The sequence below is a fragment of the Sciurus carolinensis genome, chromosome 6 (assembly GCF_902686445.1).
Source record: "Sciurus carolinensis chromosome 6, mSciCar1.2, whole genome shotgun sequence".
Classification (NCBI taxonomy): Eukaryota; Metazoa; Chordata; class Mammalia; order Rodentia; family Sciuridae; genus Sciurus; species Sciurus carolinensis.
The window spans coordinates 13,544,266-13,565,568 of record NC_062218.1 but is presented as its reverse complement, the minus strand read 5'-3'; the positions used below and the strand labels follow the sequence as shown (position 1 = coordinate 13,565,568).

Genomic DNA, 21,303 nt, shown 5'->3' with positions numbered 1-21,303 from the left:
ACATGGACATGAGGGGGAAAGCCATGCAATGAGGTCTGAGATTGGAATGATGCATCCAACCAAGGAACACCAAGGACTGCCATTAACCACCAGAAGCTGCAAGAAGGCTTTTTCAGCATCTATTCAGATCATGTGATTTGGGGCCCCAATTCTATTTATGTCTATTATGCTAACTGACATCTGAATGTTGAAATATATTTGTAGTCCTGAAATGAAACTAACTTGATTATCATGTAAAATTTTTAATGTACTATTGAATTTGACCTGCAAGTATTTATTAAAGATTTTCTCATCTGTGTTCATCGAGGATATTGTCCTGTAATTTTCATTCCTTGATATATTTTACCCAGTTTTGATTTCATTAAGATACTGGTTCTGTAGAATGAGTTTGGAAGCATTCCCTCCTTTTCTACTTCATGGAATAAATTGAGGAGAATTGGTATTTTGTTTTTGCATGTTTGTTGTTTATTTATTTATTTTTACTGTGTGATTCTGGGAATTGAACCCAGAGGTGCACTACACTGTTACACCCCCATTTATTTTTTTTATTTTTTTTTTATCTTGAGGCAGGGTCTCACTTAGTTGCCCTGACAGGCCATGAACTTGCAACTCACCTGCCTCAGCCTTCTGAGCAGCTGGAATCATAGATATGTGTCTTTTTGCCTAGTTAGTGTTAGTTCTTTAAAGATCTGATAAAATTCAGCTGTGACTCTACTAGGTCCTGGGTTTTCATCGTTGGGAGGCTTTTTAATATAGCTTCAATCTCATTGGTTGTTATTGGTCTATTTAGGTTTTCAATGTCTTGGTTTCATTTTGGTAGTTCATATGTATCTAGATATTTTTCTAATTCTTCTATATTTCCCAATATATTGGAATATAAGTTTTTGTAGTCTCTAATGATCCTCTGGATTCTGGTGGTGACTATTGTAATATTCCCTTTTCTCATCTCTAATCTTATTAAATATGCCCAGATATGTGAGAATAAATTTCTGTTGCTTTGAACTATTCAATTTGTGGTACTTTATTTTCACTTGGCACTCATTATGTTTCCTCTACCCATACCTTCCAGATTCCACTACATGCTGACCTAGCCCATTCAATAGACTTGAATCTGTACATAATTAGGACCAATGTTCGTTAAGTATTTTCCATGTGCAATGATCACATAGTCTTTATGTATGTTATATTCTAATCCTTGTGATAGCCTGAGAGATAGCATTTTATCTGTATGTGACAGGATGAGAGACTGAGTTTTGCATACATCCAATAAATTACAAGAGTCTGATTTTAAGGTCTGAGCTCTCTCAGTCTGAAGCCCCAGCTCAGACCTGAAGACATTTCTGGATGCAGAGAACCAGATGGATTTTGCAATTGCGGAACCTATGAATAAATCACAATGCCAGGATGAACAAAAAACACAGGCTTCCTAAAGAATAATTCATCAAAGTATTTCTTAGACACTAGAGTCTCCCAATGATCAAAAAACAAAAGAACACTCCTTACAGAGAACATCCCACTGAAGGTTCATTTTCTGATCCTACCAGGGAATACCAGACTAGGTAGAGAATTCAACTTGGTTTAAATAACTCTGATCAGGGCTGGGGTTGTGGCTCAGTGGTAGAGCACTTGCCTAGCACATGTGAGCCACTGGGTTCAATCCTCAGTACCACATAGAATATAAATAAAATAAAGGTATTGTGTCCATCTGTAACTAAAAATATTTTAAAAATAGCTGTGATCATATTTTAAGGTTGAGATTAGTATGAAGGGAAGTTCTGGATGATTTCTTTTAATTAATCTACCTTTCATGATCACAAATTTTAAAATATTACTTTCTTCAAGCATCGTTTGGTAGCATTTACTCTTGATGACACAAAATTCCCAGAGATTACCAAATTTGTTTTTGGCAGATGGCTTATAGAGATCAGGTGTACAAACTTGCTTGCTAAGCTGAGCTAGGATTTTGTGGACAAGTCATCAATACCCTTGGAATAAATATTGAAATCAGTCCAACATATGGGATGGATTGTCCCCCTGTTCCACCACTGACTCCATGCACCAAACAGTGGAATTGCATACTCACTCAAAAATAGCACTCCTCAAAATTCAATGTGTGTATGCATCACCTGGAGATGTTGTTTAAGCAGATTCTGTTTCAACAGGTCTGGAGTGGAATTTGAGATTCTGCTTTTCTAACAAGGTCCGGGAATGTGATACTACTCTCCTGGATGCCACTTAGAGTAGCTTGGGGATAGACAATGAGTGTGCACAAATTCCCTGACAACTTCACACTTCTAAATCTTTCTCACATGTGAGATTCAAACTATCTTCCAATTTCCACTGGATGACTCCTCCTCACACACAAATCCTGAATCAAACATCAGCTCTTCAGTGAAGACTCTGCGAGATCCCAATTCCCCAGGCATAGTTACTCCTTCTCCCTGGTCCATTGTAGTCTCTAAGCATCACTTTCAGTTAAGTTATAGTCCCCCTCCATTTGTTTATTTTTGCCAAAGATTGCGCCAGAGAATAACGTCAGCATCAAATGCATCTCCTTATACTTGACCTAGAATAGGTGTTGGGCTCTATTAGCTGAATGACCAAATCAGACTTGGGCTGTGGCTCCAGGAGTCTACACTTTCCTCCTTTATCAAGATCATAATTGGTTCATCTCCAGTTCTTTCAGTCCCTTGCACTGCCATTGATCCAGTCTCGCTGCCTAGTTCTTGCTTTAAAAATTCTTTTAAAACCTGTCATCACTGTTTTGTGGGCTGCAATTTTAAATCACAGAGAGCTGCTATGAGGAACAAGAGTCCAGAAAATGATGCCTTAATTTGAGGCATTTAGAGCTGTAGGGTTCTGAGCAAATTACTCACTCTCTCAGCCTCAACCTGTCATTTTGAAAATGGTTATAATAATAGCACCTGCCCTGTTGGTTCTGGGGTTAAATGAGTGAAGAGGGGCAATGAATGCCCTCAGCACCATGCCTAGCACATAGTGAGAATGCCAGCTGTTGCCATGACCCTTGCTCACGGGATTCATCCAGGAGCTCTTGCTACTGAAAGAACTGCAGACAGCTGCCTGAGCTGCTCTGCTTTCCTGTCCTCTGTCATCTGATGCCATCTTCTGTCATTGTCTTATGCTTCCTTGGACATGCTTTCTCTTCACCTGTTCATGCAATTTCATGCAACATATTTTTTTACAGTGTGCTGCTTTTTCCACTCCTGATCATCTCTGCCCATGTGTGGAGCTCCTCCTACTGATATTATCCCTAAATGTAATTACTATTGCTTTTTCCTTGACTCGGTGCCTGCCCTGTTGCCCTTCACATGGGCTTTGAATCTGAGCTCGTAAGAGTCTTTCACAAAGGCTTCAGTCTCTGGCTATTGGAAATTGTCTAAATTATATGATCACAATTTCATTTCTCACATTTTTATTTTAACTTTCCCAATCATTACTTTTTCTAACTTCTCAAATATAAAATTATCCACAAAGAATGTCTGAATTTGATCAGATGCTCTTTATCAGCAGAATGAAAATTCAAACACTTTTGAGGAGCTGAGTTGCCCATCACACATCTTTCTTCCCTTCTAAGACATAAGACTGTCATTCATGGATTAAACACTTGCAAAAAGGAACCATTCTGCTTCCTCCCCCTATTAGCACAATGAAAATGCACTATTTCTAATTTCAAAAGTGGGTGTCTGATTATATGTAACACATTTTTCTTTTTCCCCATCTTGCCATGCTGGGGATTCAAACACCAGTCTTTCCTCCTGCAGGGCAAGTGCCCTACGGGACGGGCTATATCGTCAGCACATTGTAACACATTTTTATATTTATTTCCCCAACACTTTCTATTAGATATGTTACTTTTGGAAAAATAAAAGTATATTTTGCCATAAAGTTTAAAGACATCAAAACTGAAAATTACAGACGATGTACTACTACATGATTTATGCAAGAGAAAATAGCATAGAACTCCAATTAGCAGTCACATATTTGAAGAAAAGAATTTAGCATGTCTTCAAAAGACAGGAGTATGAATGTACAGTGACATGTTTGAGTTAAAAGAACACATTCACAATATATATATTAATTTTTAAATGATTCCCTGCCTTAATCTATTTTTTCTAACATTAACCAACCACAAATTGGTCCCTGTATGAGACTTGCACTATTAACGCAATTGGAGAACAATTAATTCTAAAATGCAAATACCAAAGATATGACAAATACTGCCAAGATTTTATGAAAGAAAAGTCATATTAAGGATGTTAATAGACTACTGAAAAAAAGTGTTGAATCCAGGTTCTCATCAGTCACATATTAACTATGCAACTGAGAATGAGTCAGTTCTGCAGTTCAGTCTAAAATCCTCAGCACAAATAGGTGTAGATGTTCTTTTTCCATCAAGAGAGTCCAGGGCACCCAGAAGAGACAGGAGAAGAATATGTTATAAGGTAAAAGAACATTCTAGATAGGGAGGTTCTCAATCTGTAACTAGGTAAATACCAGTATTTTAAAAAACATTTCCCATTTACATGGACACTTTGTACAATGCAATAAAATTAAAGAGAATAATAACTGAAACAGCAGACACAAAACTTAAAACCCATTATTCACTCAACATGAAGTTGAGGATGCAGATCACTCTCCATTTCTGCACTTACCTTGCTACAGACAATAGTTCACAAGCTGTCAGCGATTACCCATGGACTGTCACTCCTGTATTGTAAGGTACTAGGAAAAAATGTGACTGAAAATAGGTCAAGAGGAATACTGTGACCACTCACCTGGCCCCCAAACAACTCCTGGTCTCCCTCTGCTCAGATCCTCCATGTCTCCTCCTGGCTCTTAGAATGAAGCCCACATCCCTCACATGGCCCTGAAAGTCCAACCCGACTGCCCCCAGCCTGCTTCTCCAACATCATCACGTCTCTCCTCTGTTACTATGTGGCAAACACCCAGCAGCATTTCTCAGAAAAGCCCTGAGCTCCATAACTTGTTGTTCCCTCTTCTTGACATCTTACTTCACCCGATGGATTAAAGATAACTGCAAATGAATCAACATCCAGCTCAAGGAGCAGTAGACTTAATGCTCCTCCCTCAAATTTGGGTGGCTCTGTGACTAATTGAGTATGACAGAAGTGATTCTGTGCCAATTACTGAATCCAGGCCTTATGAATTGGCAGCTCCACTTTCTGTCTCTTGGAATACTCCTGCTGGACCCCTGAGAGACCATGTATGGAAGACTCCTCCAACCTGCTGGGGAGGGAGGTCAGCTGTAGGCTTTGAGATTGACAGTCTCAGCTAAGCCCAACTATCCAGCTGCCCCAGGCAAGGTGCAAACAAGCACCTGAGACCAGCCTGTCCACCAACTGCATACCACCTGTGACCTCAATCCATGCCATATGCAGAACAGAAGAATCATGGCCAAAACCTGCTCAAGTTTGTGGTTGTAAAAAAATTGTGCGGTATAATGGTTGCTATTTTAAGTAACTAAGTGTAGTAGTTGGAATAATGTATCCCATTAAAAAAATTGCCTAGGTCAACATTCTATAAATGTTACTTTATGTAGTAAAGGATGCTTTACAGATGTGACTCAAAATCCCGAGAAAGTGAGATTATACAGGATGATCTGTGTGGGCTTAAAGAAATCGCAAGTCTTTCTAAGAAGGATCAGGGTCAGAGAGATTTGGTGATGCTATGCTGCTGACTTTGCCAACGAAAGCAGGGAGCATGAGCCAGGCTGGGAAAGGCAAGGAATAGAATCCTCTCGAGTCTCTGGAAGTACAATCTTCAGGCATCTGCATTTTAGGCCTCAAAGACTCATGTGAGACTTCTCCGACCTCCAGAATTGTAAAATAATAGATTGAGGGTGTATGAAGTCACTATGTTTAATGGTAATTTGTTACAGTATTATCAGGAAAGTAATGCATTAAGCTTTAGGGTAACTTGGGATGTAATAATAAATTAGTAGAACAAAACTTGACCCTTTTCCACCTCTGCACAGACGCATGTTCACAAAAACGTTTGTCTTGCTAATGCTTGTTCACCATTCAGATCTCAGTTTAGATTTTTACTTCTTAGTATGCATTAGAAGATGTCTTCTAAGCCTGCAACTTATTTTTAAGGTCATGTAATATTTGTATTCCTACATGATTAAAAGTTTCAGAAGGTCCAGCCTAAGCTGTTTTCCCTGATCGGTGAAACCCCAACTCTCAGGCACAATTCCCGGCACCCTGAAAATATTCAATGAGTGAAAACAGGACTGATGAGAAGAATACCGATGAGTCAGAAGATGTGCAACATATTAAAACCTTTGTAAACATAAAAAAAAGTAAAAATTGTGTTGGATGTATTTGTCTAGTGGAAAAGAGGGTTTAAGAGTGTAAAAGTGTTTTAAAACTGATTAAGAATAAGTGATTGCTGTATAGATGGGTGCTAAATGTCTGTATATCAGGGGTGGGAAATAGGAATATTGATCTTCATCCCAAAATATTCCTCGATGATGGAAAAAAAAATCAAGTAATTAAACTTTTGGTCACATCACTTTCAACAAAATTCTAAAACAACTGGCCAAAAAGACATTTTCAGCCCTTGGAAATGAGCTAACTTGAAAACACACACACACACACCCCATAATTCTATCATGCATAGTAACCACTGATAATATCTTGAAATATGTTCTTAGTTGTTTTCCCCTTCAAATATAATCCTGTGTGTGAGCAGGATCACATAGGAAATGCAGCCTCATAATCTGCATTTTCCCCCACATCATTAAACATGGTTTCCTAACACATTTTCAATAGGTAACAGGACTCTGCAGATGTTTACATTATAAAAATTAAGCAACATATATCTACAAATAAAATTCAGGTTTTTACAGGTAATCACTTATGTTGACATTCCTAGACCTACACATTTTTTAAGGTTCTAAATTCACATGTATTAGCATTTCCTGGTTTTTAGAAATAATAAAAGAAGATTGAGAAATAAAATATACTGTATTCCCATTTGAGGAGTGACAACACACATTAACATATTCAAAACTCTGAAGCCCAGTAAAGGAGGAGGAGGAGGAAGAGAATAAAGAACAGGTTGTATTTAACTCTGCCTAATGAAAAAAAAAAGTTTGACAATAGATATTCCTCTACCCCCTCAACCATCCACTACCCCATGCACACAAGTCTTCTTTAGCTTTATGATAACTTCTATCATTAAGCTTTGAAAGCTATTAATCTGTATTTAATTTGAAGATTTAAATATCTCATTCATCCAGAACTTATTTTGGCACTGGAATATGTTACATCTTCCACGATCAGTTCCTTTAAAAGGAGAAATGGGTTTTCCCATCGAGCTGTATTGACAAGGCTTCTTTCCCTTTTCTGTGTACAGAGCCAACACTTTCATAATTTAAATTCCCATATTCAGAGTCGACCTCTGAGCCTCTGCCATTGTAATTCAACATAGATAAGGTCACACAGACATAACTGAATTGAAGTCAATGTCCACAAACGCTAGGTATGTATAGTGGATAGATTTCTTTTTTCTCCCACGTAAAGAAAGTACAATTTGGTGAAGTTTCAAAATCAAAACTCTGAAAGACTTCAAATTAGCAATAACATGGTGATGATATATGTCTCTTCTAAACAAAATTAAAACCCTATTTGGATTCCAATAGAAATTGCGTTAAGTTCATTTAAGGAAGACAACTCCATAAGAGCCCTGTCTGCCCTAGAACACAGTAAAGACATGAAACTCACAAGAAGCAGCTGTGATTTAGCTGATGGAAGTAAATGAGATAACATGCACATGCAGAAGCCTGCATATGATTTTCAGTTAGTCCTCATAACCAAAACAAAGTGGGAAAATTTTTATTTCTGGCTTACAGAGTGTAAATTAAGGCTGTTACTTGTGTATGTCATAAATGGGAGTAAAAACAAACTTTTTTGTTTTGCAGCTTTTTTTTTCACATTCATATTAAGTGAAGGTTTCATCCTCTTTATTTTCCAGATAATTCCATTAACCGGAATTTAGATCTTCATAAATCTAAGATTAGATGAATTTATTTCTCAATCCCTGTCCTGTTCAGTTTCATTGAAGCAAAACAAAACTTAGGTGCTTTACATTGTCCGGGCTCTAGGAAATAATATATAGCTTATAAAATGCAATGTGGGGGCAGATTTGGTTTTATAATAATTCTTTTTTTAAAAAAAAGGCAAGAAAGAACAAAGGATATTTGTTTTCTCCTTCAGAAATGCTTTTTCTCATGTTTTCTTTATAACTAACTTGTGAATTTTTAAAACCAGGACCTTTTCATTAACAAGTCAATTCATTCATATTTTATGTCAACAAAATGGAAGGTCCCCTTCCTATTTCATCAGAGACCCAAAGCCTCTAACTCAGCACTTTACAATAGGAACAGGTGAAAAGTTGAGCAATTATATGTACTGAGGTGAAAAGACGTAGAAGGATTTAATAAAGTCCGGTAGATAGAGAACAGTTTAACTTTTTTCTTTAAACTGGGACAGCAGAGCTGATTAGCCTTAGAATTTTGGATTTCTCAGTTTATCCTTTTGGTGTGAAAAATTTTCAGAAATCAATTGATTATTTTCATAGGTAGTAATTGCAGATAATTTAATAAACTGTCAATTGGTTTAAAAACGTCAAAATAAGTGAAAATGAACAAACTAAAACTATCTTTTGTTCTATCATTTCTGATGCTTTTAATTGGTCCATATTAATTATATAAAATTGTGGTCTCATTTTGACATATTGGTACATACATAAAAGCATAATTTGATGAATTTCACTCCCCATACCTCTTTCCAATGTGTCTATTCTGCTTAAAGAAAGTGTTTGTTCCCTTCACCCAAAGAGCAACTGAAAGTGAATCTCTGGCAGATATTCCCACGATGTACCTGAAGTTTCCCTGAGCTGAAAAGTAACTATACTCTCACATACTATCTTGGTTTTGCATAGCTTTTGAGGTCAAAGTCTTCATATTGTAGTTAGAAAAATTAATCAACAGGGCTAGTTGTTCTTAAAATTCTGAAGAACACTTTCATTTCAACACTTTCATAACTACTCTGGTAGGTGTTGGTTCTACAAAGCTGGAAGAAACAGAGCTCCTTCCCCAGAATCGTTCACCAAGTGCAGACGTGATACCATGAAGGAATCAATTAAAATCATGTGTGAGGGGCTGGGGTTGTGACTCAGGGGTAGAGCACTTGCCTAGCATGTTTGAGGCATTGGATTCAATTCTCAGCACCACATAAAAATAACAAAATAAAAGTCCATCAACATTTGAAAAAAAAACTATATTTTATAAAAAGCCTTTAAAAAAATCATATGTGAAACTCTTATGCAGGGGACCTTGGGATGCAGCAGTGGCCATCACTGCTCTGGATCATGCATGCCTAGGCATCCCTGGAGATCTGATAGGGCAAGCAGAATGTATGTGTTTGATGGCTAAGCAGCAAAAGTCCTGTGGCCAGTGAAGCTTCATAATAAAAGACTATAGGTACACCATGAGAAATTACAATGCCCACTATTATCTATCGATAAAATCAATGTATACAGATACATTAAAAGACAACAACACATATTTCTCCAACTCTCACTTTGTTCAAGTGAGCCCACGGGAGCAAGAAACTTGTGCTTGATTTCTATATTTATGTCTCAAATCTATTTTTCCACTAAAAGAACCCAGACTCTTTGAGGACATGACTGATGTCTTGGAAGGAAAATTAAGAAAGAAAAAAGAAAGGAAAAAAAGGAATTATGGTGATTCTGGAGCATTCTTTAATGACCAGAAAGCAAGACTGGCTTTAGAGCAGGAAAAACAGTGCACGAAGAACAAAAGAGTAGGTTAAAGGTTTTCTGCAGAAGAAATTCTGCAAAGTCAAGCACTAAAAAGAGAATGGTAATTGTTAATTGGAATAATATGAGTTCAAAATTATATTCAAAGAGGAAAGTGAATATAAATTGCATAAATTAGCATGAGTTAGAGAAAATGCTGCTACATATGAGAAGATAAGCATAATCAAATGTTTAATTTGTGCAAATGGTAATCTTAAGGAAGTATTAATTGGTAATTCTCCAAAATTTTGTTTTTTCTATCTGTGTAAGCCAAAGACCACAAAAAAGGCAAGTGAACAATCTCAAAATGTAGCCCCTCACAGATTTCCACAGGAAATCCACCCCCACCAAGGACTATGTGCATGTGGCAGGCTTGACTAAAGATTTCCAGGGATCCAGGAGTTGTCACCTACAGGGTGTTTCCCTTGGGATGTTGGAAACAAATCCCTCCAAGACACTGCCTTACCTTGTAGCTCAGAATCTCTTCATTATACAAGCAACTGTGGTTTTCTACCATCCACATCTGAAAATTCACATACCCAAATTCATCCGACTATTCAGGAGAACAATGTCCCTTACTGTACCAGATGAGCCCCTTGGAAGACAGTAGCAGTTATAAAATCCTAAACTTTCTCGGTTATGTTTACAATGATTTGCCAATGTTGTTAGCTACTTCCCACAGATATATTCCTTATAACAATCCTTCAATCATCTCCAAATCTCTTACAGATAATTCCTCAACTTCTTGTATGTTATTCCTTCTATGATGTTCTCTTTCTGAGCTTTTTTTTTTTTTTTTTTTTTTTAGTATATAGGATGTGAAGAAACATCCTTTACAGTTACAGGGCTGTTCTCTGCATATTTGTTAATCAGTCTAACAGCCTGGGGACTTCAGGGTCTTCCTGAGGAAGTTAGTTCATCCTCAGGACGTTGTTTCCTAGGCAGAGGATGTAAACAGACATGTTAACCTGATTTTTAAGGTCAGACTGTGTCTACAACTATAAAGGGCAAATATTTTCAATATCAGATTATTTGCCTTAACATGATGGTGTCCAACCTCCTCCAGATTTCCTCTTTACTGTAGGAGTCAGTGTTTTCCTGTAAACCTCCACATAAAAAGGTGGTGAGTACAGAATCAAATGCTCTTCTAACTTGTTTATCACTGATATCAACAATTACATGAGGTCCACAGACGCAAGTTTTAGTACAAAGAATGAGCAGCCATCCTTCCAGAACCAAATTTTCTAGACTGTTCTGAAGCACTTTGTGAGCCTATGCAATGTTGCCAGACAGAGATCTATTTTGAAGCCTCCACTTTTCCCCCCACATGGTCCCAGCTGAGCTTTTCTAAGCCGTCCACACCTGGCACAGCATGCTACCCCTTCCTCTCGCCCTCCCACCTGTACTTACACCACCAAGGCCAGTCCCAAGCTTCTAGGAGGCCCTTCCTGCTCTGCTCCTCCAACCCCAGCATTTCTTTAGACCACTTCTTGGGACACAACCCTGTCCCGCCCTGGACTACCACTTAACTGTCTCACAAGTGCTTATTTACCCTACAAATCATTGAAGCTCCAAAAGTAGTAGGTCTTGATATAAAAATCAAGCTGCTCCAGGAGCCAAAGAGCTAACTGAAATGTCACAAAAGATGTTTAGCCCAGGAAGGCATGACAGGGACCCTGGGGAGCTTCAGGGTTCCTGCTCTACCAAAATCACTTAGCCAAACCCCAAATTATTTCCAAAACTTCTTCAGAAAGAAGAAATTGTCCTCTGTGCTACCACACTATGGCCCCTGACTGGCAGGTGGGCATATATTCTGTACTCTCTGTAAGTGCCTAAGTAAATGTATTTGAAGTTATATAATATCACTTAATAAATTCCCATATAATTAAGCTACTGAAATTATGGATAAGAAATCTTAGGAAAGACCCAATCCCTCATTATGCACATACTTAGTAATACTAAGATGAGCCAGAATGTTTATGGATTCAATATACCGATGACTTGTTGCAAAGGCAAATAAGGTGAAAGAAATAAAGAATTATTTTGGACACAGAATTAGAATATTAAAAATTCAAATTGTTTCCATCCTAAGTCTATATAATACTGTACTGAGATACTCTGAATGTCTCAAGTATTACTTAAAGATCCTTAGCCATTCTGGATGATCCATTTTGGAAGATAATTCCCTCATAAAATTAATTCTAGCTCTTAATTCTGAGGTGGTATTTGGACTTTTATTGTCTATCTGTAGACTTAGATACCAATTTTGTGGGTTCTGAGCTCTTCTCACTGCTTAAACTAATTTTTGGATGCAAATCTGACTTCTTTATTAAATTGGACACAGTGAATCTATAATATGTGCAAATCACCAGATATAACTGGTGCAGTTTCTGAAAAGTTACCTAACTCACAATTAGGTAGCCACTGCAACAATATGAGAACCTTGGCCATGAAGCAGTTAACTGGGTTATCAAAACATGTTAAGTCTATCAAAGCTTTCCTCAATGATCCTGACATTTCCAAAGACAGTTAAGTTTAAAATTTAATTTTTATAGACAAAACAATTCTGTATAATACTCTCATCACCTTTCTCATCCACAGAATTAATGCTTTATAACATCACACTTCTGATTTCAAAATCTTGTCCAGATGCTAGAGCAGCCCCACTATCCACTGACTTTCCAAAATTTGGAAAAATGTCATTTTAGAACAATTTTTACTTCAATATGTATAATCAGAAAAATGAGAGTTTATACTCCATTTATGTATGATCTATCAAAATGTATAAGTACATTTTATTGTCATGTATAAGAAATTAGAACAAATAAAAAAAATTTTAAAAGAAATTTCTTCAGTTTCTTTCCGTTTCTTTTCTGTCTATTCCTCCTCCTGTGTTGTATGTTTTTGCTTATTTTATCTTATGTCACAGGTTGAGTTTCATTCAATTGCAATAGACTGCTTCAAGTCACATGCTCTGAGGTCAGTATCTTCTACTTGTAGACATTTGCAATTAAAGAATAATTCACTGGCTTGGTTTTAAACCAAAAATAGTAAAATAGATATTTAATACTTTGAGGTTATATATACTTTTTAGATTCAGTCTCAAGATTAACTTCAACATCAATTTCAAGCAATAAGTCTGCCTGGTCTAGTCTGTTAAGGGCATAATAATGGTAACCCAGAAACTAACCCTTCAACTGTTCAGGATAAAAGTCACTTGGAATATTGATTTTTGTCTTCTGTAACTAAGGATTCAAAGTCAATTCCTAGATGATATGGAGGTCAGGTGTTTCCATAGGTAATATTGGCAATGTAGACACAATTATGGGTTTGCATTGGAAAAAATACTTCTTATAAGGACTTTCAAAACATGCTTTGATAGAAGCTTATAAAAATGATTAATATGAAAGTCTCAGTAGTATTTCATGACAATTATTAACAAGCACTAAGAATGAATCTTAGAAATTAGGGCTAATAGCCCAACTTTGTCACTTATTAATTTTATTACTTAGGGGGATTCTAATCCTGTCTTGGATTTCCTAATAGGCACATCTCTCCCTACTTCTCAAGAGACATGATAATAAAATTGAATGCAGTCATGTTTGTGAAAGCAGTGAAAAAAGTATGAACTAAGTGCTCCAAAAATGTTTACCAAATTCTTTGGATGGTAAAAAAATAAAGGAAGAAAGAAAGGCTTTTAGGGAACTGGAATCCACCTTTATCAGAAGCATCATCTTTCCCTTTCTGAGTGATGCATGTGAATTTTATTTGAAGGGTACACTTAAGAAGTAGAAGGTGATATAAGGAAGACAAAGTGAATAAAAACAAAGCAAAATGACTTAAGTTTTTTCAAAATAACTTTCCAGAATCGGCCTAATTTGGGAGCTGAAAACCATGACTATATAAATTGGTGATTTTAGGTTCCATGGAAAGAACTGTCACTGCAAATTCTTCATAAATCAACTCATTTCACTGCCTCTGATGAAAGCTTAAAATGGCCTCCTTTCTAGGAATTAAACAGGCAATTTTAGGTGAAATTAAGTGAACCTATTGAAGGTCTGTTGTAAAAATAGCGAGCGGGCCATAGAGGTGGCATCTTCTTCTCCAATGCACTCAAGCAGGTTGAGACCCTCTTACCTTCTAAGCAGACCCATTCCTTCTACCAGCAGGAATGAGCTAAGTGGATTCAAACTTTCTCAAACATTTCCACCTGGTCGGCCTCGGCCCTGCAACCAGCTCAAATCAGAGAGCTAGAAATTAAGGGAACAAACGAGAATTCAACACCTTCATGTACAGCAAACAACAGCTTGCCTACCTCAATCAGCTCTCACCAGCACCACGTCAAACTCCTGCTCGACGACATTTTAGGTGTGGAATCTTGAGCAAAGCTCTCCCTTTCTCCGTGACACAGGCATTTCTTTGCAAAATAGGTGTATTAGGTCAGAAAATTGGCAAGACCCTTTGTACCTCTGAAAGTCCTATGGCTCCACAGTTGTCTTACTTGATAATCGACGATTAGAAAGCAGCCGTCACATCCATATCTTGGGCTGCCAATGATTCCATGTTTGAACATGGGTCTGCTCACACAGCAGCTGGATGAAGCACTCTTCCTCAGCCAGCTCCATGTGACCTTTGGATTCACTGCTCCACTTCTCCCAGGTCCAGAGAAGACTGAGCTGTTGAGATGTCACCCTTGAAGCCACATCCTCACACCCCTCTATTCTATGAAAGAAGCCGAAGCGCAGCTGGCCATACCTTGACTTCATCAGGATCTAAACACAATCCAACTGATTCTGCTTAAGACAGGCTGCTGTGAGCTCCACCCCAACCAGGGGCTGGTTGTGACTTTCACTGCTAAAGGTCAAAGGCCATTATTTCCCAAGAGAGCACCCCATGGATGAGAAAGACTGAAAAACAGGAGGAGAAAGAATAGTAACACAACTGGAAAGAATTAAACTGTGTCTTACAATGTTGGAATGCAGATTGTGTTGGGAAAAATGGAAATTTTCCAGCTTTCTACACTTGAACCCAAACCCCCTACAGTGTCAGGAAATCAGAAACTTAAACTGTCACAAGGAATATAATGGGTTGTAAAGAAAGCCTATACCACTTATCAGGGAGTAAGCCCTTGCTGGCTGCCAATTCCTTAAAAGGAGTGTGGTTTTAGAGTCACAAGAGTAAGATGCACCAAAGTTTTGCATGAGACTTTGGAACAGAACACTTTCGGCAGGTCAATAATTCCACTTTCTCATGGTTTGAAACCCAATTTTATTGTCATCTATGCCCACTGCATGAAGGAGGACAGCCTAGGACCCAGGGTAAACTTGCTGGAACACAGAAACTGACTCACTAGAATCATTAACAAGAGGCCTCTACCATCAGGTTGGGGGTAGAACACACAAAAATCTGAGCACAGGAGAGAGATTATCTAGAAAAGGCCAAGAAAAATGTGTTTGGGAAGCCCGAGTCTGTAACCACTCGTGACTTCCAGAACTCCACAGGAGAACGTAGTATGAGTCAGCTCCGGTGGCACCATGTGCTTGCTGGGAATGCCGTGCAGGAACTCGTGACTGCGCTCAGGCCCATTCTGGCCCCATGGCCAGGATGACTCAGGAGCAGAGTTTGGACCGACCAAGCCTCAGTCCTGACTGGTCTTCCAGCCACTGGTCATGATCTCCTTCCAGATCTGAGAGGGCATTTTCTAAGTTTGGGATGACTTAGAAATAAATCTGAAGATCATGCAGAAGTGGTAGTTCCCTCAACATCCTTTCTCATGTGTACAACTCAACTTTTTAAATATATTTTCTGAGTAGTATAACTATTACCGCTGTCCAATTTTAGAGTACTGCCATCATCCCAGAAAGATTGCTTATCTCCACCTGCAGTTAATCTCCATTCACACCCCAAGCCAGGTAAAGCACATGTTATGTGTGTGTCCTTCCCCTCCCTTACCCCACATCCTCACTTTATTACCAGTACACATGGCACAGAGTATTGACTACATGTTCCCTAGTAAGGGACGTTGCCTATACCATTAGCTACACAGTGAAGGTCAGACTCCAGTGTTCACCATCCAACACACACACATACCACCACCACTACCCAAAACAACAACCAGGGAGTCAATGGAGTAGTTCCCTATCCTTCCCATTGGGCAAAGCCCAGCACTACGGACAGTGCTTACAACCCAGGTATTCCAGGTCTGGCCATGGTTTTCAAAGGCTGCAGAAATACGGAATATTATTCATCTTACATATCATTTTTAGAAATCAACATCATGCAGACCTTTAAAGCAATACAGATGAATTTGGAGGTGAGAATCCAGGAAAAGATAAAGAAACTGAAGAAAATCACCATTATCCACCAACTTCCAGAAAGTCAGCTGTATACTCACTCAGAATTTTCTCAACATCTTTTTTCTTAAAAAAAGTGGAAAGAGAATCAGAGGCACACTTGCTAACGTGCTCTTCTGCAGTCTGTGTATGAAGAAAGCTTCCAATGAATGAAAGTTGATAGCAAAAGGGATTCACACAAAGAGCAAAAGCCAATACTTTCTTTTCAAAATTTTCAGTATACAAGGATATGTACAGCATCTTTCACACAAATGAGGCTCTTCCTCTTAAAATCTAGAAAAAAAGTTCTGTACTAATATAGTGCACTTGGTAAAAATTCTTTTTCAGAGGAACATCGTATTTTTCTACTTTTTTTCTCCCAAGTCTACCCTAGAATGACACAAAATACATTTGACAAAATGTATAAAACATTAGCTGAGTCTGTACCTCTTCCTAAGAGAGAAAGACAAAGAAAATGAAAACTTGGATTCTTTATAGAGTTGGTGCTTTTTCTTTTGGAAACATAAAAAGCAGACATTTTTAAATGCGTAAGTCCCACAGTCCCTGTCCCCAAATCTGTAACAAAGCTCATATAATTCTGTATTTTCTATTTTTGAAAAGCAGAAAAAAGTAATATGAAAACCGAAAACCAGACTAACACAGAGATTATGTAAATGTTTAACTTTCTATTTTCACGGCCGCTTAAATTAGACAAATTACCATGAAAAGAGTCACTGCAAAATAATGGTGGGAAGACGTGATCATCTCACAAAACATGTTTCTGACAACAGAGGATCCCTGTGATTTCCACTCTGGCTCCTAAGAATGGAACTCACACAAGCAAAAGTCTAGAATCAATTAGGCAGACTTGCACATGACCCTGACTAAATTTCAAGAACAATCAATCTAATGCCCACATTTGAACTAAGAGGTGGGTGATTAAGACTGGGTTGCTTCTGGGGTTTGCTCTGCACAGAGGAGTTCTCCAGTTTGCCTGCTTTACGGTGGTGGTTATGACCATACCACAATGCTCAGGGTGTAAACACAGCAGAAAATAATCCAGTTGCAAAAGTGATTTATGCATTGGTCTGGGAATAAGCAGCGCCAAGGAGGTAGTTCTGTGCTACCTGAAACATACCACGTCCAAAAATATGCAAAAAGGAGATACACGCCAGCAGAGGTGACCCGTCATCACGAATTCAGAGTTTAACACAGATGGAGAGGATTCAAAGAACTCATTAGGCCAACGCCAGCCTTCAAGCACACTCCAGCATGCCAGCAGCAGAAACAAAGCCTCAGAATCAGAAGTTGGAAGTGTGCCCAGTGACGTCCTGGGCACATCAGGAAAGCAGGTTCTACTGGATGTCAGAGCATCAGTTGGCATCACACAGTCATTCAGTGTCAATGGCATGGCTGTTGACCCTGGATCACTGGCTGACTATGCTCAGAAAGAGCTATTCTTCAGAGAGGGAGTCACTCAATTGAGTGAAATAAAAGGAGTTGAATCTATCACTGGGAAAGCCTTTCCTTAACAACTGCCATAGAAACAATTGCTCACTCAGTCAAGCAGTACCCCAAAGCCTCTGCCCTCCTGGGAAACAGTGCTGTTGCCACACCTATTTCTACAGCAAAGAAGTCGAATTCTTTCTCAAGAATGCCCAGGAGACCAATCTTTGTCTGACTGGCACAACATTTCACTTACTCTTCAAATAATCAAACAAACCTCTTTTGCTTCTCCCAAAGGTTGGTGATTAATTCAAGTTCTACAAATTACATGACCATGACCTTCTGATTACCATGATCCTAAATTCCAGATGCATCTATGTTACAAGTTCTTGCAGGAGCTTGTGAAGGTAGTGCAAGGTCTATAAGCATATTGTTTTCTGTACTGAAAAACCGGTATGTGATATCATAAAGTCTTCCCTTAAGTCAACCTTCTATAGTTTCACAAAATAACAGCATTTGCCTTAGAACTGAGACATTGAAATCCTATCCCATCAACTTTAATTGGCAGTAACAACAGTGCAACCGAAAAGAAACCTGGGAGATCCTTTGCCTTCCTTTTTAATAATCTCATATGCTCCCACTCAGCAGAATAGAACAAAATTCCCACATTTTCTTTGTCTTCCAAAAATAGCCAGCCTTGCGAAGGGAAGGCGAGGGATAATGAACACCAGATGCCTACCTTCGCTGGTAGCCACATTCTTCTGGGCTTTGGTCGGCGTGTGATCTGTACTTGAACTCACGTCGGATGAGATGCTTGAGCTGCCTTTGCCTAGAGAAAACAGGATTGAGTTTTTGAGTTTTGTAATTTCAGAAGTGGACCGTGCCTTCCAACAGTCCCACATCAAGCCACATCCCTCATTTCCAAGAAAGGAGCTGTGATACCAAAAATGGAGTTTATTAAGCTGTTCGCCTGACGTGCTAAAAATCTTTGGGGAAATATCTGACCCATGTTACCACAGAACCAAAGCTCTCCTATAATATGGTTTGACTATAAACTCAGACAAGATTATAAAACATAGTCAAATATGATAACGTAATCTCGTTTGGCATGCACGTGAGTAAGAGAGTACATGTGGGGGACACATCTCTCACATTTTTTATTTGCAACTATAAACTATGCATTTTTCAGTAAAGGAAATGAGCAAATCTAAGAATGAGGCATTATCAGAGGAGCAAGAGCCTGCTGACTCCACAGAGCTGCATCACCTTAAAAAACAAATTCCATTTTAAAAGGTCCTTCTTTAAAAATCACCGAAACCACTTCATTTTTCTAACACAGTGATTCTCACCTGGGAATTATTTTTCTGTCCATAGGGATGCTTGACAATGTCTCATATCACATTTGGTTGTCACTAGAGGGATAGAGGTGCTACTTCATCTGAAGGGTGGTGACCAGGGACACTGCTGAACATCTTAGAATGCACAGGACAGCAGCCATGAGAAATCATTACTCAGCATAAATTTTGGTAGTGCTGAGGGTGAGAAGTTCTGGTCTAAATGACCTTGCCTAAGCTCAGTGCTGAGTTTCTGCTCCTCTAACCTTTAACATAATCATATACGTTACTATTAATAAATGTGCTCCAAATGTCACGTGAGAGTCTATAAATATGAACCACCCTTCACTGCCTAGTGAGGAAAGTGCCTAACGGCTATGGTGGGCAGAATTCAAAGATGCTCCCCTGATACCCATGTTCTTGGATCATCTCCTCCTTGAGTGTGGGCAGAGCCTGTAACTAACTGACCTTTAACCCGTACAATATGGCAAAGTTGAGAAGATTCTGCAGATGTAATTAAATTCCCTAAACAACTGACTTTCTTAATCAAAAGGAGATTATTCTGGGTGGGTCTGACCTCATTAGGTGAATGCTTTAAGAGGATCTAGAGGAGAGAGAACCCTCCTGCTGGCCTTGAAGCTCAAATACCATGAGTTCTACCACTGCATGGAAGTGAATTCTGCCAACAACCTTGTAAGCTGGGAAGAAGATACAAAGGTCAGATGAGAGAACAGCCCTTGTCAAGGCCTTGTTCGCAGCTCTGTGAGCCCTGCACGAAACACCCAGTTGACCAATGCCTGGAATCCTGACCCAAAGAAATGGTGAGGTAACAACGTACCTCAAGTTATGCTGTGGTAATTTTTATGCAGCAATAGGAAACGAACACCACATCCTAGTAACTGTACCTCAGATGAACTCGCCCCACCACAAGTGGTGATCAGAACTCTCACACGCAGCTGAGAAACACTCTTTCCCAATGGTCTTTCCTGCTCAGTGGTGCACAAAATGCATGGAATGGTTATGTCCCCAGAAGTCCTAACCCCAAGGAGATGGTATCAAGAGGTGGAGCCTTTGGGAGGAAATTAAGTCACGAGAGCGGAGCCCTCACAGATAAGATGGGCACCTCTCCTGTCACATGAAGAAATAAGAAGACAGCTGTAAATGAACCTTGGCAAATGCTGCATCTGCAGCCTCCTTGATCTTGAATTTTCCAGCATCCAGAACTTTAAGGAAAAAAATTCCATTGTTTATAAGCCACTCAGTCTATGGCATTTTGTTACAGCAGCCCAAAGAGACTAGGATAGTATATAACCCCAGGGAGGTAGAGTGCTCAGAGTCTAAATTCAGTAGTACCTCTGGGTTTAGATTAAAAATCTTCAGAATTTTTTGGTTCTGTTCAAAGTCGTGGAATAATCCAAGCTAATGTGTAATTTCACCTGAGCAGGGAAGAGAACTGGCTGTGGTTTCCTCTCCTGACACATTGAGACTTGTGGCTCTGAAACAAATCTGTTATGCATGCGCCTTAGTTTGTGTCCAGCCATCCCCTATAAGACTGGAACAGCTGCCATTTATCTGTCATGGTTCACATTTGGAGGTGAGCCGACACTGTGGGCCTGCTACCTAATTAGAAGTACGTCCACTTGGTCTCTGACCTCCGTCTGCCTCTCCCTTGCTTTTTGACCTTGGGCCTTCATTTCTCCCCTGGAAGGTCAGTGTCCACATCTGGTAGGGGAGGTGGCTGCACTAAGTGATTCCTGATGACTCCAGTAGTCTGTGCTTCTGTGAGTCCATTGCATTACTCCTCAAGGCCGAGCAATGCAAACCCTCCCTTTAATAGGGCAGAAAACAGCAGTGCACACCACCAACATATATACTGAAATTATTTTAATTATATTATTGCTTAGTAATGCACAAAGGGAAAGCTAGAAATAAATTCCATATGCTCTAACTCTGATTCAACAGAAAAACAAAACAAAATGACAAATTAAGGACAAAACAATACAACCCATAACACTCAAATTAACAGCACTGGTTTAACATGATAGATGATGTTATTTTGCTGAGGTTAACTTGCCTTTCAAAACTCAAATACAATACTGGATGCTGAAGCCAGTTTCTTGGTTTTGGGCATGCCTGTGCTACCCAGGAGTCACTCTCTCCTATGACAGATGACAACTCAGTGACCCTTCATTGGGGCTGACAGTCTCATCACATTTAAAGTCTGCTCCCTTCTCCTTAGCCCGTAACCACAGAAGGAGAGATCCTTCCTTAGAAGATGGGAAAACTTGGACCATGGAATCTTGTGCCAGGGCTCTGTTATATAG

At 39.0% G+C, this 21,303-nt stretch overlaps 1 protein-coding gene across 1 annotated transcript in view; it reads right to left on the bottom strand.

Moving 5' to 3' along the window:
* Positions 1–21,303, bottom strand: part of Fbxl7 (F-box and leucine rich repeat protein 7) — a 386,769-nt gene that overhangs the window by 257,332 nt on the left and 108,134 nt on the right. Inside the window, exon 2 of the mRNA XM_047556568.1 lies at positions 18,385–18,474. Coding sequence (XP_047412524.1) covers positions 18,385–18,474 — 90 coding nt within the window. The remainder of the gene's footprint in view (positions 1–18,384; positions 18,475–21,303) is intronic.